The sequence below is a fragment of the Carlito syrichta genome, unplaced genomic scaffold (assembly GCF_000164805.1).
Source record: "Carlito syrichta isolate Samal-C Ts95f unplaced genomic scaffold, Tarsius_syrichta-2.0.1 Scaffold124632, whole genome shotgun sequence".
Lineage (NCBI taxonomy): Eukaryota > Metazoa > Chordata > Mammalia > Primates > Tarsiidae > Carlito > Carlito syrichta.
Genome location: NW_007068728.1, coordinates 37,092 through 63,616, shown reverse-complemented (window position 1 = coordinate 63,616; position 26,525 = coordinate 37,092). Strand labels below are relative to the sequence as shown.

The following is a 26,525-nucleotide window of genomic DNA, read 5'->3' as shown; positions in this document are numbered from 1 at the left end:
GTAGAAAGTGAGGTTGAAGGACTCTTGATTTACTGTTGAGGTGCAGGCCTAGGGCGGGCTGTTGAGAGACTCCATGGTGTTGTCAGGAGCCAGACTGAAGACCTGGCCTGTGTAGCTGTAGCCCAGGCACGGGTGTGAAGGGATATCAGTGTTTTTGTGTTGGTAAAAATCAGGATACAGCTGTTCTGTTTAACTGTACCTTCAAATATTAACTTCTTTTTAAAAAAACTGTCTTTTGGGAAATGTCAAATGGTAGAGTTCGTCATTACATTTGTTGACAGTCTTGCTAATTAGTTTTCATGATACTGCTGATTCTCACTTGGAATAAAACAAGCTTTAGGGTCTGGCGAATACCTTTAAAATGTAGTGCTGAAAATCAACTCTGCCCAGTCTGAATCCATTGTCATACATATGTGTCATTTATAACAATCTGTTTCTTTCACTGAAATCATGACTGAAAAGTAAGAATTTCATTAAATTTCTTTTTTTATCATAAAATATGTATCTGTTGTATTTCACAGTAGACCCTGGTGTCAGTAGTAAATTCGTCCTGTAGTAGCTGTGGCTTGTCAGATACCACAGTTTTACATAACGCTTCACTGACTGAATAGATTGACTGTTCTGTAGACACCAAGGCATCACATTCCCACCTTGGGGCTGTGTGCCCAGTTCTTTTGAGAAAAGAGGTAAAGAGATGATTGTTATCCAAAGTCATGATCAAGTATCTGGCTTAACATTTCCCAGGTGTGATTCTTTGAAATATATAAATGAGTATAGGGCAGTATTTGAAACTGTCAGTGTTGCTCATTCTCTTGATCACTGATTGCTTCTTTTCATTATGTATCTCCTTGGATCTTACATCAACTCTATTTCATTTCATATGGATAAGCTGTAAATATAACCATCCAAAACTTTACATGTTCCAGTATAAAAGTTTTTAACCTAATATTAAATCATGAGTGTTTCCTTTCTTAGACCCTTGATCCTGTGGTGTTTAAACAAAACCCAAAAAGCCCTGTCCTCCTGAATCATGTCACCCAAGTAGATACCAGTGTTAACTAGTATTGTTTCACTAAGAGTCTTTTCCTTTAGTGCGTTGAGTATTTAACTTTATTGCAGCAGCAAGAACTCAATGTTAAACCATTTTAAAGTCAGACCTTCGTTAGTTGATCCTGATGGGCATTTTTTCTTAAGTTAGGGTTTTTCGACTCCCTATTAGGAAATATGTCAGCTCTATTTGATCAATTAACTTTCAGATAGATATTAAGTAACTTAAAACTCTGAATACAAATGTGAAGTTCTTTTTCTTATTCTGAACTCATTTTCCAAATTTAAGCCTAATCAAAGAAGATTTGGCATAGTATAAGGTAGAGCAAGGAGTTTGTTAATTTTTCCCATTGAGAAAATTATGGTTACCTCAAGAATAAATTTAACTTCATTGAAGTTCTGACATGGAAGTGAGAAACAAGAGACACTAAAGTAAGCACACAGCTTACAGACCATATCAATCACCCACAAAAACTGAGACCATTAAGTGCCTCCTCTATAACACTGTAATAGGAACAAACCCTCACATAATAACTATAGAAACACTGAATAGTAATGGTATTAATGCCCCCACTTAAAAGATATAGTGGCAAATTGGACTTTTGCTGTCTCCTGGAGACCCATCTCACCTCTAATGACACTCAGAGGCTCAAGGTAAAGGGATGGAGAAAAATCTACCATGCAAGTGGAAACAAAAAAGAGCAGGGGTTGCTGTTCTTAGATAAAACATACTTTAAGCCAATAAAAGTAAAAAGACAATAGCACTACAGAATGATAAAAGAGCTTGATTCAACAAAAATGATCTATTTTAAATATATATGCACTCAACATATATAAATCTGGAGCACCCAGATTTATAAAACAGCTACTTAACCTGAGAGAACACCGCTGCACCACAACACTGGGGGACTTCAACAACCCATTAATAGCTTTTGGCAGATCATCAAGGCAGAAAACTAACAAATAAGTCCAGGACTTAAATTCAATATTCAAACAATTAGATCTGGCAGACATCTACAGAACATTTCACCCAATAACTATAGAATATCCCTTCTCATTTGCACACGGGTTATACTCCAAGATTGACCACATACTTGGTCATAAATCAACCTTGAATCAATTCCAAAATCTTGAAATCATACCAAGCATCTTTGCTGACCACAGTGGAATAAAACTAGAAATCACCAAGAAGAATACTCAAAAACACAGAAATAAATGGAAATTAAGCATCTTGCTTCTGAATGATTTTTGGGTAAATGAAATAAAGACAAATTTTAAAAATCAGTTGAAACAAATGAAAAGGTACAACATGCCAAAACCTCTGGGGCACAGGCAAATCAGTGATGGCAGGAAAATTTATTGCACTGCACACCCACATCATGAAACCAGAGATATCTAACAACATTGTAACATCTCACCTAAGGAAACTAGAAAAAGAGGAACAAACTAAAACCAAAACTAACAGAAGTAAATAAATCAGCAGAAATAAATGCAATTAAGACCAACACACACACACAGGATTGAGTAAAAAAGCTGGTTCTCTGAAAGGATAAGATGGACAGATCCCTGGCCCAATTAACAAAAATAAAAAAGAAAATACAAATAAATGTACTTGGAAATGAAAAAGGTAGCATTATAACTGACCCAGGAGAAATACAAAAGATTATGTGAGATTATTATAAATGTCCATATGCATGCAAATTAGAAAATCTACAGGAAATGGATAAATTCCTGGAATCACACAACATCCCAAGATTGCAACAGGAAGAAACTGAAACTTTGAATGGGCCAATAATGAGCCGTAAAATTGAAACAGTAAAAATAAATTTGCCTACCAAAAAAAAATCTGGGACCTGATGGCTTTACTGCTGAATTCTACAAAGAAGAGCTGGCACCAAAACTACTAAAACTAAATACTAAACTAAATACTAAAACTATTTCAAACAATTAAGAGGATAGGACTTCTCCCTAACTCATTCTATGAAACCAACATCACCCTGATACCAAAAAGTGGCAAAGACACTACAAAGAAACAAAACTACAGATCAATTTATCTGATGAACATAGATGCAAAAATCCTCAACAAAATTCTAGCAAACCTCATCTGACAGTAAATAAATTATCTGTCATGATGAGGTGGGATTCTCAGAATGCAAGGCTAGTTCAACATATGCAAATCAATCGATGTAATTCACTACATGAGCAGAAGTAAAAACATGGAATACATGATTATCTCAATAGATATAGAGCAGGCACCTGGTAGAATCCAACATCCCTTCATGATAAAAACTCTCAATCATTGAAGGAAAATTCCTCAAGTAATTATCCCTCAAAATAATAAGAACCATCTAAGACAAACCCACAGCCAACATCATACTTAACAGACAGAAGCTAGAAGCATTCCCCCTAAAAACTAGAACCTCTCACCACTCTTACTTCACATAGTGCTGGAAGTCCTAGTCAGAGCAATCAGGCAGGAGAAAGAAAAGGTATCCAAATAGGAAAAGAGGAAGTTATCTCTCTGTAGATGATGTGATTCTACATGTCTAGAAAACCCTAAAGAGTCCATCAAAAGACTAGCACTATAAGCAACTTCAGTAAAGTCTCAGGTTACTAAGTCAACGCTCAAAAATCAGTTGTGTTTCTGTATACCTACAGCATTCAAGCTGAGAACCAAATCAAGAGCACACTCCCATTAACAACAGATGCATACACACATCTGGGAATACGTTTACCAAAAGAGGTGAAAGGTCTCTACAATGAGATGACACAAGCAAATGAAAAAACATTCCATGTTCATGGATTGAAGGAATCAGTATCATTAAAATGTCCATATTGCCCAAAGCAATCTACAGATTCAGCACAGTCCCTTTCAAATTACCAGCATCATTTTTTACCAATCTAGTAAAAACAATAGCTAAATTCACATGGAAGCAAGAAAGAGCCCAAATAGCCAAAGCAGTCCTAAGCAAAAAGAACAAAACTGGAGGCATCACCATATCAGACTTCAAACTTCACCACAAGGCTACAGTAACCCGTTGGGGGAAGAACAGACACAAGCCAGTGCCATAGGTGACATGTCTGCCATCTGAAATACAGCCCTGGCTTCTGCCCTGTGTTGTGATGGCCAGGAAAGTTTACTTGCGAGGGTGAGTTTACTACCACTGCGTTTGTGTATGTGTATGTGTATAAACTTGAGACGGAGGAAGCAGCCACAGCCCAGCCCACCACCTGCTTCTCCAAGTCACACTGTCAGAGTACAGCCACAACCACCCACTGCACAGAGTGAAGTAGCTGCCACAGAGATGGCGTGGCCTCCAAAGCCTAAACTATCAGGCTCTTTTCTAGAAAAAGGCTGCCAGTCTCTGACACACTCCCTGGAAAAATGCACAAGACACTGGAGCCTGTGGCCATCTCTCCTGATTGGAGTGAGGGCCACAGGGGAGGAAGCCTCCCTTTCTCCCCTTTTTATGCTCTTTGGTACTCTTGAATCTTGTGCTGTAGGGGAGGAGCTTCCTACCAGGAGAGGAAGAAGAGAGGGAAGTTAAGCCACCCCAGGGTTCTGAAAATCAGTGTTGTCTACACATCCTTTACTATCTACATAGAAATGAGCAGTTAGGCTGGGCGCAGCAGCTCATGCCTGTAACCCCAGCACTTTGGGAGGCTGAGGCAGGAGGATCGCTTGAGGCCAGGAGTTCAAGACCAGCCTGGTCAACATAGCAAGACCTCAGCTTATTAAAACAAAACAAAACAAAAAAGGTAATGAGCAAAGTCAGATGATACAGCAGAGAAGCGCCATGCCCAGGGCAGACAGCTAGAAGTGGGGGTAGAGAAACCACCTCGTCGGTTGTACTTGGAGTTAAAAAAGGTACATCCCATGTTCCTCTCTTACATGGATGGATGAGGAGGTGTGGCTTGGGTTACATGGCAAATTAGCTGTCAAACACAAAAAACAAAAAATGGCTTATTTTGATAGATTCCAGTTTCAGAAAATTTTTATAAAATAAAATTGTATTTAAAGTAACACTCTTGGGCACAGTGGCTCACGCTTGTCATTCCAGCACTTTGGGAGGCCGAGGTAGGAGGACTACTTGAGCCCAGGAGTTCAAGAGCAGTCTGAGCAACATAGCAAGACCTCATCTCTACAAAAAATAAAAAAATTCGCCGGGCATGGTGGTGCATGCCTGTAGTTCCAGCTACTCAGAGACTGAGGATTACCTGAGCCCAAGAGGTGGCACAACTGTAGTTGCCATGATTGTGTCACTGTACTTCAGCCTGGATGACAGAGTGAGACTCCAAAAAAATTATAATAATAAAAATTAAAGTAACACTCTCTTCTTCCATGCAGGTGCAGTTCTCAAATGTTCAATGATTTTTAAGCTGCCTCAATGCTCAGTTTTCAACTGTTTAAGGATTTTAAAAAATTGATTAATTTAAAAAATGATTTAGCAACTAGTTACTGCTCAAAATGGCATCCAGATCAGTTTGTATTTGAGGCAGAGAAATTTTTTTGACGCCTAATTTGAAATAAAAGAAAAAAGGAAGAAAGAAGAAGAGACATATCTCCACCCTTAAGCAAAATGCGCTGAAGCTATTTGTCCCACCCTCATTTGTTCTTGTTTCACTCCATACTAGGTGATCATCTTCCGTGACTCTAACACTTAACATTTATGCCGTGCACTGGGGGCAGCGAGGCTACCCTTTGAAGGCCAACAGCTGATGCTCTAATGCAGGGTGTAAAGGCCAAGTTCTTTGGTTCTGCATATTTAATTTCTGCAGATGCCATCAAGGAGGCTGGCCCAAGTCCTCTCCTGAAGTGACTGTGTGAGTCACGCAGCGGCTTCCTGCAAGGCTCCAGCGATCCCTCCTTAAAATGATGCCAGTTCCTTCTTGAGCTCTGCAGGGCAGGTATCGAGGAGGGATGACCTGACAGCCGGCCCTGACCAGCAGATGCACAAACTCTGGGTGGAGGCAGGTCCTGTGAGCTGACCTCCCCCAGGTGTCCAGCACCACACACACAAGGCCAGGCAGCTCTCCTGGCTGGGTGGAGGCAGGTCCTGTGAGCTAGCCTCCCCTAGATGCCCAGCACTGTCCTCCATGTGAGGCCAGGTGAACCCTCCTGTCTGGGTAAAGCTTGGTCCTGTGAGTTGGCCTCCCCCAGGAGCCCAGCACTGCCCACACACAAGGCCAGGCAGCTCTCCTGGCTAGTGGAGGCAAGTCTTGTGAACTGGTCTCCCTGAAGTGCCCAGTGCCACCCACACACGAAGCCAGACAAGCTCTTCCCAGGTGCAGCTCCAGGTGTGAACACAACCAAGGCTCTGTCCCCCACCCGACAGCACTGTTCTCGCTGCATGAGCAACCCGGCAGCTGTACATGGCAGCCCACTCCACCTGAGTTGCCAGTGTTTCTGCATCCCAGCTTACATCAATGTCCTGGGATGTCCACAGGCATTTCCAGCTACCAGGGAAGGCAGAATGAGCTCCGACAGTCCCCAGCAAGACTGGGTCTCTTTGGCGGCTGGTGCCAGGATTCAGCCCCAAGTGCACAGGGTTCAGGATGCACCACCCTCCCTCCACTCCCTATGAGTGACACAAGGACTCACCGGGGAAGCTCTAGCCATGTGACCCAGGACGGGCCCCAGTCGCTGGACAGGGCTGCATCAGGGCTGGCATTCAGGGCTTGGCTGTTGCTGTCCTCCTGGGACATGTGCTCCTTGACTTCCAGGGCTCTGAGAACCACCGAGGAGCTTGCACTCTTCAGTAGGGCCACGGCCTCGCTCCGGCTGACCTCGGCCAGTTCAACCCCATTCACGCTCAGTAAGATGTCACCTAAGACCAGAGGGGCAGAGGTGGGCCTCACTGGGGGTAGGGACGGGACTTCTTGAAACACGGGGCGGGGATGAATGGGATTGGGATGTGGAGAGGGCGAGGGCACGCCAGGCCCGAGCCATGTGATGCTGGTTCTCACCAGTCTGTAGTGAACAGTGTGTGTGTCCTGGGGCACCATGAGCCTCGTCTGGGGTCTGGGGCTTTCTAGAGGGCACCTGCAGCATCTGGCTCTCAGGAGGGAGGGAGGGAGTGACAGGAAGGAGGGAGGGTGGGAGGATGGAGGGAGAAGTGAGAGGGGGAGGAAGGAAGGAAGGGAAAGAGGGAGGAAGGAGAGAAGGGAGGGAAGGAAGAAAGGAAGGAGGGAAGAGGGAGAAAGGGGAGGGAAGAAGGAGGGTGGGGGGAGGAGGAGGGGAGAAGAGAGAGAGGGAGGAAAAAAGGGAGGGAGGGAGGGAAGGAGAGGAGAGAGGAGAAAAGGAGGGGGAAAGGAAGGGGGGAAAGGAGGGACGGATGGAGGGGAAGGAGGCAGAGGCGGGAGGAGGATCAGCTTGTTCTCCACTTAATCAAGGAAACCTACTTCCCGGCACCCGTTGTTTCCTGCTTTTAACACACTGGGGCCCTGGACAAGGATCCGGCCCTCAGGGCCTGGGGTATGGCGAGTGCTGGCGAGTGAGGCTGAGGGGACTAGGTGAATGAGGAAGGCCCCACACATCGGGCTCAGGAGTGGAGCGGGGAAATCAGGCGGGGTGTGCTGGGAGCTGGAAGAAGTCGACGCTTCTATTCATGGCAAGGTGGGAACAGGCTGCGGCATACCCTCCATGTGAGGGACATGTCCCATGCCCAACACATCCTCACATTGTCACATCCTCAAACCCTGCCACATCCCCGCGCCCGACATGTCCCCATGCCCATCACATCCTCAGCACACGTCTTCCTGCTGACAAGCCGTGTTTGGCCTCCTCATTCTCTACGCAGGTGCTTGCAGAAAAGAGAAGTTAAAACACCCACCTCCCCACCCCCATTTTCTTTTTTTTCCATAGAACAGGATCTCACTCTATTCCCCCAGGCTGGAGTGCAGCGGTGCAATCACATTTCACTGCAGTCTCCACTCCCTGGGCTCAAGGGATCCTCCCACCTCAGCTTCCCAAGTAGCTGGGACAACAGGTGTGCACCATTATGCCCAGCTAATTCTTTTATTTTTTGTAGAGAAGAGGCCCCACTCTGTTGCCCAGGCTGATCTCAAACTCCTGGCCTCAAGCAATCCTCCTGCCTTAGCTTCTCAAAGCACTGGGATGACAGGCTGTGTACTGGGCACCCAATAAGTCACTACACTGACCCCCTCTGCCTGCTTGCTGCTGCTTGCCTCTCTCCTGCCTTTCTGTCTTTCTTGCATGCCGTCTTTCCTGTATAGAACCACCACAGTGGGAGCATGGGGTGGGGGGTGGAGGGGGGAGGGATGAGGGAGGCCTTGAGTCCTGAGGAAGACCTCCAGGGTCCCCAGAAGCTCTTCCAGACAAGCAGTTGGACTGTGGAAGCTTCACACTTTTCCTCTTGAGTCTGGACCTTCAATGACATAATTTCTCATCCATCTGAGCCATGCCTTCTTCATGAATTGACATCATTATCATTTGAGTTAGCATCTCACTCTGTTGCCCAGGTTGAAGTGCAATGGCATGATCATGGCTTACTGCAGCCTTGACCTCCTGGCTGTACTAGGACTACAGACATGTACCACCATGCCCACATTTTTTTTTTTTTTTTTTTGGTAGAGATGGGGTCTCTATGTTGCTCAGGCTGGTCTCAAACTCATGGGCTCAAGCAGCTCTCCCACCTTGGCCTCTCAATGTGTGGGATTACAGGTCTGGGTCACTGCACCCAGTTGACAATATTATTAAGGAAGCATATTTGTAGAGGCAAATTTGATGGCAGCTTCCTGTACTCAAAGCAACCCGGAACACATGAGCTTAAAGTAGTGAAACATTTTTCACCATGGGACAGTTCTTAGCTCTTTAGCACAATCCTTTTGTTTAATAAAGACTCATGGGCTCAAATCTATCCAGTGACTTCTTTTATCCAAGCCATAAAATGAACCACTTCACAAAGTAACTTCATCACTGGATCAATCCAGCAAAGAACTGCTGAGACTGAATGGAACCCAATGGTGCCATTTCACAGAGGCCACGTGTTCAAAGCTGTAGCAATTTCTTATTAACTCCTGGGACTGCTTGGAGGTTCCAGCTTTCCCAGCAGGCATGTTGGCCCACATCAAGCCACATGGACTCAGAGGAGTGAAGCCTGCCTGGTGTAGCAACTATACTCAAGTCAGTCATAGTCAGTGGTAACAGGAGTGCTGGCCAGACCACCCTCACGTTCTCTTGTCAGCTCTGGAAGCAGGTGCCTAACACAGCAAGTGGCCAACTCTTCTTAACATTCTGCCACCCCAGTGCCTGAAGTCCCTTCACTTTTTACCTGTTTTTATCCGTCCATCTCTGCTTATGACTCCGCCAGGCTCAACACTGATGACATAGATGGGCAAATCCCATTCCCCGTGTGATGCTCCCCCTGCAACGGTCATGCCGAGAGATTCGTTGGGGTCTTTCCGGACAGTTACCACCTTCTCAAGACAAGTAACTGCAGGGTGGAGGGGCTAAAGGCATAGACAGAAAAACACAGCACATGTGTTCATTCACACGTGGGCTTGCATTTTCTATATGCAAAAACTACCAACATTGCATAAGTTATCCAAATTGTATACACTGAATGGTGGTCTTTGAAGTTACAGAGAAAGACACATGAAGCAAACCCTCGCCTTCCCAACCCCTACCAGAATAAAGTCATATTATCCCAAATTATATAGGCTAACTCAGAGAAAGTTTATACTTCACAAGGGAACAACAAAAATGGAATGAGGGGCAGGCTGGAAACCACTGGAGACATATTATGCATGAAAGTGCGTTGCACCCAAACGCTCTCAAGTGAGTCACTTATTTCTGAAAGTGCTGAGTCAGTGTTTAAAAAAAAAAAAAACTTGTCATTTATGAATATCAGGAATTTTTTCTAAGTTAAAAAAAAATCGGTGGGTCATGGTGGCTCATCCCTGTAATCCCAGAACTCTGAGAGGCTAAGGCAAGAGGATAATTTGAGCCCAGGAGTTCAAGACCAGCTGGGGCAGCAGAGTGAGATCTCGTCTCTAAAAAAAAATAATAATCAAAAAATTAGCTGGGCATGGTGGTGCACACCTGTAAGTCCCAGATACTCAGGAGGCTGAGGCAGGAGGATTGTCTGAGCCCAGGAGGTCAAGGCTGTACTAAACCATGTTTGTGTCACTGTACTCCAGTCTGGGCAAATGGAGGGAGATCTGAGAAAGAAAGAAAGAGAGAGAGAGAGAGAGAGAGAGAGAGAGAGAGAGAGAGAAAAGAAAGAGAGAAGGAAGGAAGGAAGGAAGGAAGAAAGGAAAGAAAGAAAGAAAGAAAGAAAGAAAGAAAGAAAGAAAGAAAGAAAGAAAGAAAAAAAGAAAGAAGCAATCATACTTTATAGTCTTATTTCATACTTGTTCGGTGTTTACCCAACAGCCTTGCCTGCACTAAGCCAAGGGGTGTTCAGCTGAGCACCTTGGGGAGAACCCGGCAAAACATGTCCTGTGGCCTCATCTCCTGTGGCCACCTGCTTTCCACACCACGGGAGGCCTGTTAGCCATGGGAAAACCTATCTTCCAGTGACACCTTCACACCAGTGCCCTGCTGGCCGGGGAGGAGGCGCATGAAGTGTGACAAAGATGACCTTTCCCGTCTCTTCTCCCCACCCCATCCTGTGGACACCTCAGGATGTTGCCTGATGTTGAAGAACAGCATTCATGGTGATTGAAAATATCACAGCACCTTAGTATTTACCAGACTACAAAACACAGTTATACTTTAGAATATTTGCTTTGGAATTTTAGAATAACACATTCCAGACAAATAAGCAAGTATGAAGAATAAGAGACTGGTCATGCGTGCACTCAGAGCCCATACAGGAGGTGGACATCCTGCCTACAGCCCGCCCCTCGAGATGTCTCCTGGCCACATGCCTGCTTTGCTCCAGGTGCCCAGGCCGAATTGGAAGCATGGTGCTCCCCAACAACCCGCATATCCTGGTTTGCCTCCTCTGGTGTTTCTTTGAGTCATTTAAGCTCTTCTTTTCAGAAAGTCATGCTGCCCCCTAAGTCAGTTTCTGTAGAAACACAAAACATGAACCCATCTGTGAGCCGGATGTGTCTTAGTTTTACTTTAATTAGGCCACTTTGGAGAGGGCACTACAGAAGGCAGATGGAACATAAGTTAAAAGGAAAACAATGGTGTCTCCCACTGGACCAGTGTGTATGTTTCCAAGAATTAGGGCACGAGACAGGGTTGTGGCCAAAGCCTGAACTGACCCTGCGGCTCTTTCCAAAATTCACCATGGTGAGCAGAAGGGGCAGTGAGGGAGGGCTGGGTTTCCGGAGTTTAATGAATGAGAACATCACATGTACTAGTTAGTTCAACTAAGTCAGTTAATTGGATATAAACGTTGCCGACTAGTTAATGAAGTTCATAAGTTTTCCACTAATTATACTATCAGTTAATTTAAACACGCAAAGATAGTGAAAAGAAACCAGGGCGTTCTTATCCATAAGATGTTTTGGCAGGAATGCTTGGTCGGTCTACACTGTTTATTGTAAATAAACATGGATTTTGCGGATTACTGGGATGTGGCCAACCAGAGAATGGAAGGGGCGTGGCCAAGCGGAGATGGGAGGGGCGTGGCAAGCAGGCTGTCACGCAGGGAGTATAAAGCCCTCCCAGCATCCGAATTCTGTATAAAGCAGAGCCCTCCCAGCATCCGAATTCTGGGAAGAGCTGTTGCCTTCTGCTCAGAAAGTCAACCTGTGAGTCACTCCAGCCAGAACGCGCTTGATGGGGACGGAAGGCGCTCACTACTTGCCGTCGTGGGCAGGTGGCACCTGTAAGACAGCTGTTCAGTGATGAATGCTGCTGTGAAGCCAGAATCCAGCATAAGGGACTTACAGACACTCACGGTCATCCCCCAGCATGCGACAGCAAAGCAACAGTATGTGTGATGTGGAATGGACACCACAGCCAGACAGCGGGGCCAGCGTCACCCCAAACGGAATTGAGGGGTGGAATTCCCGACTGAGCTGTTACCTCATGTGAAGAGGCTACAGACCCGTCCTGGAGGCTGGTGCTACCCACAGACATGCTCTGCTCACCCACGGTGCTTCCAGGCATTTCTGATGTGAATGGCATAAGACAGGACCCATGGATTCTGCTTGGCCCTGGTTCCTATCACTCCCTAATGTCTCAAGAGCTTCAAGCATTCACATGATCTTCCTGGGCCCTTTGGCAAACACAGACATATTCAAAACAGCAGGTGAATCTTTATTCTAATTCCTAGGTAGGCTGGGAAATTAAAAAACCAGAAACCAAGCAAACCTCTTGTCTCATCTCAGAGTGAATGGAAACAGACCTTGAACAAAATGACTCTGGGCAACAACACGACATCTGTCTGGCTTAGACCAGAAGCAAGTCCTTGTTTGAGGTCTGAGGTCCACCAGGCTGCAGAAGTCTCCCCACCTCTCTCTCTCCTGCTCGAATGGGAGACACCTGTCATCTCACCAAACCTTGAGGATGGGGCTGTGGGCTTTTACTCAGTGTGTTTCTTAGTGACGAAGTCCAGTGATGACACTCAGAGATGCTCAAGGAAGCAACTGGCCTGAGAAGTGACTCCCAGCGGGAGAAGCGGGTGCCCCGGCCGGGTCTTACCTCTGGAGTGCTGCTCCTCTGCCCTGGCTCCGGGGATGGGCTGCCATGGGTCCAGCTAGCTTCCGGAGAGACGTCATGGATCTGCTGTCGAGCCGGGCGGGACACGATGAGGTGGACACATCTGTCACTGGCCTGGGTATAAGATGCAGGGGTCAGGTAGGCTCAGCTCCCATTCCCAGAGCGCCACGTGGGGTGCACCCTGGTGTGCCTCAGGGGTGAGAAAGCATGGGTTCTCATATTTTTGAATGCCAGTGCCCATTTTGTGATTCAACAACAGTGTGTGCATGATTGCCCATGCACTTGAGCTGGGGGAGATGGAGGGGTAGGGGGTGTGTGGATGTCACGCCAGTGTGGAAACCTGGGAACTGCTGGCTCCTTCATCTTTGAAAAGACGTCATGAGATATTGCTCATTTTTTTTTTTTGAGTTGGAGTCTCCACTCCTGTCACCCAGGCTGGAGTTAGTGGCTGCAGCCCTGCCACTGCAGGAAGTGAAATCCTGATTGACACGTCTGACTGTGTGGGTTGTTCTTCCAGGACTAAAGGCCGCTGGGATCTCAGATCTGTGGGGCAGAGAGACTGGACCTCAGATGTGAAACTGGCACACACGGGGGCTCGCTGCCAGCTGATGCACTCATCACATTAGTAAGAGTTGACAATATGTGGGGCAAGGCTGGACTTGAGTAGAAAGGTCTCCAGGAAAGACCAGGTTTGGCAGCAAAGAGGATGGAGGAAGAGGCGTGATGCTGGCGGTACTCTTTCCATCCCAGCCCCTACCCACTCACTGCCACAGACAGACACCAGCCTGCCCACCCCTTTCTGCACAGGTGAGGTTAGGCCACGGGATGAGGAGATCCATCACCCAGGAGGGCATGGGAAGCCCCTGCTCTCCCCAGTGCCTCTGACGATGGCAGCTGAGATGTTTGCTTCCTGCCCGCTCTGGTCTGAATATGTGTTCCCAAATTTTTATGCTGAAACCCTGATCCCCAATGTGGCAGTGTTTGGAGGTGATGGGCGATGTGGTCATGAGGGTGGAGCCTTCATGATGGAGTTAGTGCCCTTGTCGAAGAGGCCTTGAAGGAGCTTGTGTGCCATCAGTGAGGACAAAGCCAGATGGAGCCACTTACGAGGAAGCAGCCTTTCTCCATACATGGATCTGCCAGCATCTTGATTTTAGATCCAGCCTCCAGAACCATGGAAGATACTTTTGTATTTTAGACACTCAGTCTAGCATTTCTGGTCATGGCAGCCTGAAGGACTAAGACACTTCTGTCTGCACCTCCCTTCCCAGCACACAACTCACCCTGCTCTCAGGACCAGGACCCCGTCTTTCAAACCTCAAGTGGAAAGAGCCCACTCATGAAACTGGGCCCCCACCACTGACAGACACTGACCCCAAACCTTCATGACTCTGCATTCTCATGTTAAACAGATCTCAGGGTTCTCGTGGAACTTAGGGCTTATCTGTGACGGTTGCAAGTCAAGTGGGCTTCTTAGTTACACACACAGGTACACTCAGGGTGCCACGTGACACCCCAACAACTGATGAGAGGATTTGTTTCATGTAAATTAGAACTGGTCCCAGAAGGACCAGCATCCTCAGCCCACGCTGGCTGTCGCTTCTGAGTGACCCAGCTGTGGCCAATGCCCTTCCTCTGCTCGGCTGCCTGTCTGGGGTTCCCTGGCATCTCTCATCACTTGTAAGGCCTGTGTCAGGGCAGGGTAAAGACAGAGGGCCAGGCCAGGACCATCCAGAGAGGCTGACATAGCTGCAGAGATGGCCAACTGACTCTAGTTTCCGGGAGTGCTTTATAATGACTGGGCCTCTTCTTACTACAAGCCTTGTCCTGAAAAGGTTGTCTTGGGGAATTTAAGCAAAAATCACTAAAAGATGGGAAGCAGCGAACACTAGGTCAGCACCCAAGCACGAGTCTCCTTGCCTCCTCTCTGTCTGCAGGAACACGGATGTCCTAGAGGGATCCTGTGGCGGCCCCAGAGTGCATCACGGCTGTCCGGGCTGGGGAGCAGCCACAGGCTCTGGGCGCCTCCTGAGAACCAAGAACACTCTAGACTGACCTGCTGAGTCAGCTTGCCAGGAGAATCCATGTTGCCAGGGAGCAGCTGGCAAGAATTATTTCAGTCCCATTCTCAAGACCCAGTTTCTCAGTGGATTTCCAGACGCTGACTTGGCTACTGAGTCGTTGGCAGAAATGACCCGCCAGTAAATCACTCGTGTATCAGCTCACTTGGATGGAGACTTGGCAGAGTGGGGCCTGGCTTCCCCAGCCAGCCCACGGACGTCTCTCAGGAGGTTCCGGAGGACACGCATTTGTGGTGCTTACAGGTCAAAGCAGGCTACGGGCTCATGGGTCTGTCCCGGCTCCCACCCCACAAGCAGCTGAACCGAGGGCAGAGAAGCGGCCCCCAGTGCCCGAGTTCTCTCATCCCCCTGGTGTGAGTTGGTATGAAGAGGGAGGGGTGGAAAGGCTGAGGGAAGGCAGAGGCTTCACACCCACAGTATGTACCAGGAAGGGTCACAGGAGGAGCTTGTGGTAAGCAAGAGGTAGGCAGACTTTCCCCTGCATCTCAAGATGCTGCCATTGAGCAAAAGGATGCTGAACAATTCTGGCAGGCTCTCGAGGCCTGGCGTTCCCTCTTCTTTCCCCTCAGACACCCTGGGCTGTGGTCCAGGCAGTTCTGGACACGCTGGCCGAGGCTGCATGGCTTGATGCTATGCCACGTTCTCTCTTTCCCAGGAATTCAAGTGCTCAATTCCCCTGCTCCTTCTGCAGGTTTATGGGCGGGTCCTGATGCCATCCATGGACCTCACCTCCCTGGCCGTCTCTTGACACACACCCCAACCCCACGGCTGACCTGGGCATGCTCTGGGCCAGGCACCACACGGGGGCCCCGGGGACATGGCTCCTGCCCTGCTGGAGTGTTCCTGCTGTAGGGACAGTCATGGGGGGTGCCACAGGACAGAGGCGGGAACATACTATGGCCTCCAGGGGCCGAGGGTTATGACTAGTTGAGAAAACAGAAGGCATCAAACACTCAGAAAAACCAGGGGCTAAACCAAGTAGGCTTGTTATGAAAGTGACTGCTTTCTGTTGTGCTAAGAACTACCTGTCTCATTCTTCTGAGATTTGGCTCAAAACTACCAACCGTGTGTCCATGATGGGACTGAGCAAGAAGGGAGCCAGAGCCTCCACATCATTTACCTGTTTTTACATGACAAAGTCCCATCTCTGGCTGGAAGAAAGAGGCTGGCCTCTTCCTCCTCTGCATCCAGCCTGCAATTGGCTCTTCTCCCTCCAAAACCCACTCTGACTGAAGACCACCACTCACATTGTCAGGATGCAACAGGGACCAGAAACTCCAGGGGGCAGAGACGGGGGATCCAGCAGCCTTGGCACGAGGAGCAAGAAGTGTCATCAGGCAGCCACACGCTGGTGTGCAGGGGTCTTTCTAGTGTTCCCACATTGAATGGGTCCATGCAGTGGTTAAGAGACCAGCAGTAGCTATAGGCAGAAAGCAAGAGCCAAAGGTGCCTGCACGCTGGGGTGTGAGCATCTTACCCGCCTGCATTCTCCATCAGCCTGTCTATAAAGGAGGACTGGAGCCGAACCCAAGCATCGTAGCATTTGCTGCTTTTTGGCATAAAGCTGAATGCTTAAATCAAATTCTTGGGAGACGATACACAATTCACGTGGGTTCATTCATTGAGTTTCTTGTATCCGTCTTATAAAGTTGTTTTTTTTTTTTGAGACAGGGTCTCACTCTATCACCCAGGCTGGAGTGCAGTGGTATGACCACAACTCACCAAAGCTTCAACCTCCTGGACTCAGGCGATCCTTCCGCATCAGCCTCGTGAGTACCTGGGATTATAGGCACGTGTCACCACACCTGGCTAATTTTTTGTAGAGACGAGGTCTCACCATGTTGCTCAGGCTGGTCTCCAACTCTTGAGCTCAAGCAATCCTCCCACCTTGGCCTCCCACAGTGCTGGGATTGCAGGTGTGAGCCACTGAGCTCACCCAAGGTTTTAGTAATGATTGCCTTTTAGAAGAATTTGTCCTATGCTCCCTAGTGGTTTCTCTCCCTGAGATCTCAGAGCGAGCCAGTATGACTTCACCTGGTTTTCACCACATGTCTGCAAGGATGGCTCTCTGCACTGTCTGGGTTTTCTCGTTTTTGACTCCCAGCAACTGCTCTAGGACCACCCTCTTGTGCTCACGGACCCTGGAGAACTGAGGAACACTGGTCCCACAGACTCAGAAAGACATACAAGAGATGGCAGACATCATCCAACCTGACATCTCCAGCCTGTGACCCCATCTCTTCCACAGCCCTTGCCACGCTGTCGCCTAGCTCATGCTTCACTGCCCCAGTGACAGAGAGCCCAGTGCCCCAAAGCAGCCGGACCATTTTTAGATGGCGCTAATTAGGAAGCTGCTCTTAGGCTGAGCATACACCCGCCATTCTCCTGTCTGCCCTTGGCATAGGTATGCCCCGTAGGGCAACCCCAAGTCAACATCCATGTGACAGTCCTAGTGAAGATCATTCTCATTGTCCTCCCTTGGCTCTTTCCTTTTCTGGGTCAAGTCCTGGTCTCTTTAATTTTTGATATATTTTCAAGTCATCTCAAAAGCCTGATGAACTCTAGACTGTGTTCATCAAAATTGTGCATGTGTGGCCAGGTGCAGTGGCTCATGCCTGTAATTCCAGTGCTTGGGAGGTCATAGCAGGAGAGTCACTTGAGCCCAGGAGTTCGAGACCAGCCTGGGCAATAGAGTGAGACCTTGTCTCTACAAAAAAAAAATAGAAGAAATTAGCCGGGGATGGTGATGTGCACCTGTAGTCCCAGCTACTTGAGAGGCTGAGGTGGGAGGATCACTTGAGTCCAGGAGTTTGAGGCTGCAGTGAGCCATGATGGTGCCACTGCACTCCAGCCTGGGCGACAGAGTGAGACCCTGTCTCAAAAAGCAAAACAAACACAAAAACTGAAATTGTGCATGAGTGTGCAGTTGAACTCAGCAGCTAAGCTCTGGTCTGGCCAGTCCCAAGCAGGGTTCTCTTGCTGTGAACCAGGGGTACTAGGGCCCCCTTGATGTGGTTCCCACTTCTCTCAAGCATGAAGGGTTGTCTCTGGGCTCTCTGAAACCAAGAACCCCCTGTCTGTCTGTCTTCATCATGACTGATTCATTGAAAGGGGTCAAGGGGGTCCCAGGACAGCTAAGCAGATCACAGTCATATAGCTACCACTGAGCCCATGTGAGGGTACACAGACCCGATGTGGATGTACAGCCCCTGTGCAGCCATGCAGACAGGTGGAGGCATGGGCACCAAACACCATGCTAGGAAACACCAATGCTGGGGCCATTCCTGCTGATATGGAATACCCTACACTCTCCATGGGGATAGCCCTGTGCTGATTCTCCTTCTAGGAGCAAAGAACTTCTGGAGAGACAATTCCTCCCATTGGGCAAAGAGTTGGGGGTTCCAGAAACAGAAGTCTAGAGTGAGCTGATGATGTGCTGTCAGCTAGTGTTTCTGCAACATGAGCTTGGTAAAAATTGGTATACATTTCTGCATCACTGCCACACGGCACCTTGCATGGTCCTGGACTTGTGCATATCTTCTCCCTCCATGAGCGCCAGGCAGCCAGAGTCTGGTCAAGGACATTGAGGAGGCTTCGAGGAAGTGTGGAAAACAGGACCTTAAGGTCTGACTGGTGGGAGAACGAAGGCCACAGCTTGGTCCTTTTTCCACTAGACGAGTGCTCCCCACACATCCTGGCCTTCCCAGAAGTCATATCTTAGGGGCAGAGAAACTCAGGATGATGATAAGACAGATGGTGACTCAGGTCAGGCAGGTGCCAGCGGCAAGGCTGAGATAAGAACTCCCCGAGTCCTCTGGCTGCAGGGTCAGTCCATGAACTACGCCTTTAACTCAAGCCCTGTTCTTTAATGGCATTTAGAAGTTATTCTCAGGATTCATTCCATGGTTTATAAAAAGCATATAGGGACTCTGGGCGGGAGGGTGCGGCAAAGTGTCAAGTTTCCCTAATATCCACAGTGTATAGCTCTCATCCAAGCCAAGGTTAAAGTCATTTGCAAATCACACTTTATCAAGAATGCATGTAGTCTGGAGCCCACTGTGAAAATCATTTGAACTTTGAGAATTCAGCTCAAGGAAATGAACAAACAAATCCATGTAGAGTTTAGTCTACATATTCAGCTTACTACACTATCACAGAGAGATCATGCATTTAAGCGGGGTTTGATTCAGTATTAGCTGTACTGATCTGTTAAAAAACAAACAAACAAAAAAACCCATGCAGCACTGACAGGCCTTACTTCAGTCTTGCTGGCTCCAGGGGATTGGAATGTCTAAGTTACCAGGAAAATTCTGCCTTTTTCTCCAGGTATGAGTAGAGCGGATGAGCCAGCTCATGCCCTTAGACTAAATGTGTGTAGCATGAGAAGCCCGCTATCTGCCTTCTGGTTCTTTCTCCAGACCTATTAACTTTTTCCCTGAGAAAGTTAATTTATGATATAAAATCTTGCCTAACAGTGGAACTTCCTAAATGATTATTTTGCTTACTAAACAAAGCATGTGTCTTAAGAAGCTTGAAGAGCTTGGTTGTTAAGGTGTTCTTTGACAAAATAACGTGTCATTTAACAATCAATTCATAAAAGGAAAGGATGGTCACACTGATGCCAGGATTGGTGAAAACCATTTTGACATGTGGCTTGGAAAGTTTTCTTTTCCTTTCTTTTCTTTTTTTTGAGTTGGAGTCTCACTCAGTTGCCCAGACTGGAGTGCAGTGGCCGCTCCCGGCCACCGCAGCCTCGACCTGCTGGGTTCCGGCGATCCTTCCACCTCAGCCTTCCAAGTAGCTGGAACTACAGGCGCGCGCCCAAGTAATTTTTTGATTTATTGTAGAGATGAGGTCTCGCCAAGTTGTCCAGGCGGGTTTCGAACCCGCAGGCTCAGGCAATCCACTCACCTCAACCTCCCAAAGCGCGGGATTACAGGCTGAGCCACCGAGCCCGGCAGGAAAGTTTTCAGTCTCTGCCTCACGTATGGGAGTTCCCCAGGGAAAAAGGCACAAGGGGGGATCCTCAGATGTGAAATTTATAATGAGCTTCGTCTCATTCATGAATTGTATATATTTTAACTCCTGAATGAATATAAACCCATTGATCCAGAATTGCAGATAGAGGAGCCATCTCAAAACATTCATACCCCTCAGAAGTGATACCACGCTGACTCCCGAGCTTCAAGATGTTGAGACCACCTTCTTTTCCTAGTGGCCAAATCTTTGGTCCATAATTTCTTTGTCCTGTGACTTTAGGTCTGGCATCAGACATCGCCTAAAAGCGGTTTCTCTCATAAAATCATCCCAGTTGTGGTACTCAAAACATTGGAGAGATTGGTGAAGACAGAGAAAAACAAAATCGTGCCTGGTTGCTAAATCAGCCAACTTCTCCGTGTTTGGGGCTCCTTAAGAGCTTTCTTCTCCAAGAGTTGGACTCAGGCCATCTCATACCAGGGCCTGGCTGCAGGGCCGAAGTCAGGCTCTATACACGTCCAGAGAAGCTGGCCCACAAGCTGGTCAAATGCAAAACTGTTGCGGTCTGTCTGTAATAACTCTTCCCTGAAATAACGTAGAAAAAAACTAAGCGTGGGGTTCTGTGGGAGAGAACATGACCAAAAAAACATGCTGTCTGGGGATTTCTTTAGAACACAAATGAACTTCATGGAGTAGACCAACAAAAGCAACATGGCCAAGGCCTGCTAGAAATCCAAGTCCCCACTCGGAAGGGCTTCAGTTTAATCCCCCGCAGCCTGGTGTGTGTTACCGTCCTTACATAAATAGAACCCAGCCTTCGGGAACAGCCTGGGATTGCTGAGCTTTCTTTAGCATTCTAGGTTTTCCATTCTTTTCCAACTAGCTTTGCTCTCGTTCCCCCTGCCCCCACGCGTTTTTCCTGCTTATAAAGCACATTGGCTTTGTTTAGTAAGCAAAATAATCATTTAGGAAGTTCCACTGTTAGGCAAGATTTTATTTCATAAATTAACTTTCTCAGGGAAAAAAATGTCCTTGTTCTTCTGTTATTAATCTATGAAAGTTGAATGCCACATGCAATTAGGGTCTTCCCAGGCGACACAATGAGTCAGTTTTTCTTTTGCCTGTTGTGAGGTTTGTTTGGCCAAGGTCAGCTCCAGGGTGGGGATTGTGCCGACCCACAGCAGGAGAGTGAGCCAGGTGACACCAGAAGGCATGGGAACACCTGGGAGTCTAATCCTCGAAGCAGGAAAGTCATGCCAAGATGTGACTTCTTCATAAAGGAGGAAACAAGCTTCCCCTGCGTGAAGGCTTCACAGCATGGTCTAGCTTCCATTCCCACCCACCGGTGCCCATGCCAGGATCCCCCACCTGATGACGCCTTGGCTGTTTTGAGATCAGAGGAAGAAACACATGCCAATCCCTGCGAGGCTAGGCCCCAGGCCAGCCCTGCTCACAAAGGAACAGCTCGACCAATAATTATGGACAAATTCAAGGGGACAAAAAGTAGGGAGGACATCTTGGGGACAGACAGTAAAAGGAGACTGGGTGCTTCTTTGGTAAGAGGCTTGGTGACAAAGCCCTTTGAGATAAAGTTAACATGTAAAATATGCTCTGCACACATTCACATGTCCCTAGTCTGACTCCACTGACTCTTTCAGCCGCTGTCTCCTGAGTGCCTGCTGTCACCAGTCATCTGAGCTCAGGACCAGTGCTTCGCTGTGCTGCACCAGCTGGCCATTAGTCATCACGTAACTAGTTGGTAGGAAAAATAAAGCCGGTTGGGGGAGATGGTGGGCATGTGTACACTGCCCTCAGTGGGACTGCAGTGACAGCCTCCGAAGGAGAGGCAGTTGAGGGGAGGCCTGAGGGAAGTGAGGGAAGTGAGACAGGCAGATACGTGGAAGATTCTTCCAGGCAGAGGAACAACAAGAATGTCAGCCCTGAGCGGGGGAAAAGTTCTTGAGATGTTTGAAGAGTAGCATGACGGCAGTGTGATGGTATGGCATGTGACAGTGCGGCATGTGACGGTGTGGCATGTGACGGTGTGGTAGTGTGACAGTGTGATGGTGTGGCAGTGTGATAGCATGGCAGTGAGATGGCATGGCATGTGATGACGTGGCAGTGTGATGACATGGCAGTGTGACGGCATGGCATGTGACAGCGTGGCATGTGATGATGTGGCTGTGTGATGGTGTGTCAGTGTGATGGCATGGCCGTGTGACAGTCCAGCAATGTGACAATGTGGTAGTGTGATGGCCTGGCTGTGTGACAACATGGCAGTGTGATGACCTGGCCATGTAATGACCTGGCTATGTGACAGCATGGCTGTGGGATGGTCCAGCAGTGTGATGGTGTGGCAGTATACAGCGTGGCTGTGTGATGGCATGGCAGTGTGATGGCATTGTAGGGTGTGGCTGTGTGACAGCATGGCCGTGTGATGATCTAGCAGTGCAATAGCGTGGCTAACAAGCGAATGAGACTAGGGAGCCTCCCTTTAAGAGGTGAGGCTGGAGACACCACAGAAGGCTAGACCACGTGTGGCTCTGCAGGCCATGTGGTCGGGACCTGGAATCTTAGTCTGAGACCTGAGAAGAAGACAGTGGCATGCCTGGCTTACCTCATGAGGAGGTCACGCTCCTATGGCATGGAGAGCAGGAGGAAATGGTCAAGCCTGGAGGGAGGGAGGCCCGTGAGGAGGCTCAGACTGGTCTGGGAAGGGCACGCCTTGTATGCCTGTTCTCTGTCTGTCTCCTGGGGCGGGAACTCATGCCTTTCCAGGCAGATGAGCCTCCATGGAGGCCAAGAGCTGCCTCAGAGCCAGGACACCACCAAGGGCCACAGCCCAGAGCCAGGGTCCCCATGCTTCCAGCCCTCCCAGGCACAAGGGCAAGGTGAAGCCCTTGTGCCATTGCCTCAGGCCACTGCGCCTGAGATGACAGCAGTGCTACCCACCACCTTGTCCTCAAGAGGGATGAGTGACCACGCACAACAGTGGAGACTGTTGCCAGCACCTGGGAGGCCTTTAGACGGCTCTGCAGGTGGGGACATCTGTTTGCATTTAGATGACCTGGTCCCCCAGGCAGGCTCCATATCTGATCATCATCCTCTGTGGGTCTCGGCTGGAGGCTATCAAGGACCGAGGTGACTCACCAGCCTCTGAGTGCCAAGAATCACTGCGTGGATGCTGGCATGTGACTGGACAACTGCAAATGCTCCTTAAGCAAAGGCGTCTCACCTGCCCCCTCCTTCCAGCTCTCCACTGCCTGTCGAGGGATCTTTCTAGAAGATCATGTCACTTCCTTTCTAAACCCTTCCAGTGACATCCTGTGGCCTTGGTGATAAAGTCTAAGCTCCTCAGCCTGGGTCACGATACTGTACATGTGGTTGGACGTGATGGCTCATGCCTGTGGTCCCAGCACTTTGGGAGGCTGAGGCAGGAGGATGGCTTGAGGCTGGGAGTTCCAGAACAGCCTGGGAAATAAGTGAGATCATGTCTCTAAAAGAATTAAAAGACTAGCTGGACATGGAGGCACGTGCCTGTAGTCCCAGCTATTTGGGAGGCTGAAGTAGGAGGATCACCTGAGCCTAGGAGGTTGAGACTAGTCTGGGCAACAGAACAAGACCCTGTCTCTAAAAGAATTAAACACACAGTACCCTTCGTGATCTGCCCCTTGCCCACCACTTCACCTCCTCCACAGCTGCTTTTGGCTATGCGCCCCAGGCTCCAGGTAGCAACCTCTCCCTGGCAGACTTTCCGGGAATGCTCTTTTGTGCTGTGTCTCCTTAGAATGACCTTGACTAACTGTCCATGTGGAGAACTGTGGCTCATTCCTCAAAGCCCCATTCAGAGTTTTCTTCTCTAGTAACTCCTTTTTTTTTTTTTGAGTCGGGGTCTCATTTGGTTGCTCACGAGGGAGTACAGCAGTACGGTCATGACTCACCACAACCTCAGCTTCCTGGGCTTAGCCTCCTGAACAGCTGATACTACAGGCCTGTGCCACGACTACTTTTTTTTTTGTGGAGGCAGGGTCTCCCTATATTGCCAGGCTGGTCTCAAACTCCTGGGCTCAAGTGATCCTCCTGCCTCAGTCTCCCAAAGTGCTGGGATTATTATAGGTATGAAACATTGTGTCTGGCCTCTTGTAAAGAGTTCATAAACTCATCCAAGCAAACACCTTTCTGGCGTCTATACCAGCACCATAATGATTTCCCACTGCAGGACCCTCACACACCCCAGCCACCCTTCCTGATAGATTCTGGCTCCTTCGGGACAGTGGTCATCACCTCTGTCCTCAGCACCCAACCCAGAGCTATACCAGCAGCAAAGTCCATCATGGGTTTGCTGAGTGAAGTGAAGGAATGGGCAGAACATAAGAAACCAGAACAATGTCTATCTCGCTAAGGATGAAACTGTCCGCTCATGAAATGTTCCTGAGATATGGTTATTAGAGAATTGTGCAGAGTGGAAAAAGCCAATCACCCAAACTCACAGACTATACGATTCCCCGACAGAACGTCTGGAAACTCAGAGTTACAGAAACGGCCAACAGATTAGTGGTTTCCAAGGGTTAAGGAGGAGGTGGGGGGAGGGATGTGGGTGTGGTTACAGAAGACTAACCTCACAGGACCCCTGGGGGAAGGGAAGGGCTCTGCATCTGGACTATGTCAGTGTCAGCACCTGGTGACATCATACTGCAGCTCTGTAAGATGTGAATGTGGGAAAATAGGCACGTGGTACACAGGATCACTCTCTATTAGTTCTGACAACTTTTACATATTAATCTACAATCATCTTAAAATAAAAAGTTCAATTGAAAAAGAAAAAAGAGAAAATTTAATGGTGACCCAGCCAGTCACAATACTGATGACATTATTTTTTGGGGGGTCAGGGTCTCACTCTGTTGCCCAGCCTAGAACGCAGTGGCACAATCATGGCTCACTACAGCCTTGACCTCCCGAAGTCAGGCGATTCTCCCATCTCAGCCTCCCGAGTAGCTGGGACTACAGGCACGTGCCACAACGCCCAGGCAATTTTAAAAATTTTTTATAGAGATGAGCTTTCATTATGTTGCCCAGGCTGATCTCAAACTCCTGGGCTCAAGCAATCCTTCTTCCTCCCAGAGTGCTGGGATTATAGGTGTGAACAACTGTGCCTGCCTGATGACATCATTTTGATGACCTCACATTGGTTTGATGACATCATACTGGTCAGAAGAGTGAATTAGTTTGAACCGCTCTCAGGCTATCATGAACTCTGTCTGCCTGGGCAATTGAGAATTGTTGTGCCTTTTATCAGGGGTGTCCTCTGGAGTTCCTACTTGAGTTCCATGGGCTTTCCAAGTCAGCTAGACTTAGCCATGGTGACCAAGGCCTAGCTTTAGCCAAAACTGCAGTGTACTCTGTCCACAGCATCATGGAGGACACATGGCTCGACCCTTACAGGAGCTAATTCAACTAGGTGGCTTAGATGTACCCAGAATGCATGTGAATAACCCCTGGGCTGCACCTACACCCTGGGTCTAGGGTGATAGAGCCCTGGTGACCATGACTGACCACAAGTTTGTGAGGCCACAGCATGGAGTCCAGTGCATTTATCTTCAGTGAGACTGGCCGGCAGCACAATGAGCAGAAGCGTCCATGACCCTGAGACCTGCCATATGCTCGTGGGACCCTCTTACCTGGGCAGAGGCTCTGAAACCCTGGCCCTCTCGTCCCAACCCCCTGGAAGACAGGCCATGCACATCACATGAGGCAGTCTTGGGGTGGTTGGGTCAAGGGGACATGCACTTTTGTCCCCAATGGGGATCCCGCAGTGACCCATGACCCACCTGGATCAGATGTGCTGCGCTCTCTGGGCTGCCATGCCGGAGGTCGTGCCCGTTGATGGCCAGAACGCGGTCGTCCTCCCCCAGCTGCCCATGGCGGTCAGCCACACCACCGCTGAGCACACTGAAGATGAACACCCCAGGCTCGGCTGCCCTGCGCACCAACTTGATTCCCAGCTGTTCATCCGCGCTGCTCTTGTGGAGGACCACGTGAAAGCTGCGGTCACGGGGTCCATGTGGATCAGGGGCTGCTCGGCCTCTCTGTCTCTGCTCGCGCAGCACAGTCAGCCGCAGAGCCCGGCACGGCTGCCGCAGGAGGCGCAGGGCGTGGCGGTGTGGGACACCACTGATGTCCAGCCCGTTGACCTGCGGAGTGGCACCGTGGTCAGCTGCCCGCCCTGCCTGTCTGAGACTGGCCTGTGGAGTGACAGGAGTGTTCTTGGGCCGCCTGCCCCATCTTCCTGTCGTGCCTGGCCTCTGCACAGACACCTTCCTTCAGGCCCGTCCTCCCATGGGCCGTGTGTCCTCAGTCCTGACCCTGCCTCTGCCTCCAAGCCAGTGTTTAACTGTAGGAGAGGGGAGGAGCAGGAAGGGAGAGCCAGAGGGGACAGCATCTCCCACGCGCTGCCAAGGGTCCCACCCAACAGCCGCAGACACCAGCTAGCTCGGCTGACACATTCCCAATATCTCCTGCTGACGCTTCCTCCCTGGTCACCTGCCCAGAGCCTTTAGGACTCCCCACTCTGCGTGTGACAGCGTGTGTGCAAGTGTGTGTCTGCCTGAGTGTGTGTGCGCTTCCATGAGTGTGTTTGCGAGTATATGAGAGCATGTGCTAGCATGAGCATGTACGCAAATGTGTGAGTGTGTGAGAGTATGTGCCAACTTGAGTGTGTGCAGGTATGTGAGAGTGTGTGTGTGTACTGGCATGTGTACACATGTGTATGTGTATGT

At 48.8% G+C, this 26,525-nt stretch overlaps 1 protein-coding gene across 1 annotated transcript in view; it reads right to left on the bottom strand.

Moving 5' to 3' along the window:
- The window catches only part of LNX1 (ligand of numb-protein X 1), a 40,361-nt gene that overhangs the window by 1,579 nt on the left and 12,257 nt on the right, over positions 1 to 26,525 (bottom strand). The window contains exons 5-8 of the mRNA XM_021707785.1: positions 25,578 to 25,940; positions 12,674 to 12,805; positions 9,342 to 9,519; positions 6,650 to 6,875 (exon numbers count right to left, since the gene is read on the bottom strand). Coding sequence (XP_021563460.1) covers positions 6,650 to 6,875; positions 9,342 to 9,519; positions 12,674 to 12,805; positions 25,578 to 25,940 — 899 coding nt within the window. The remainder of the gene's footprint in view (positions 1 to 6,649; positions 6,876 to 9,341; positions 9,520 to 12,673; positions 12,806 to 25,577; positions 25,941 to 26,525) is intronic.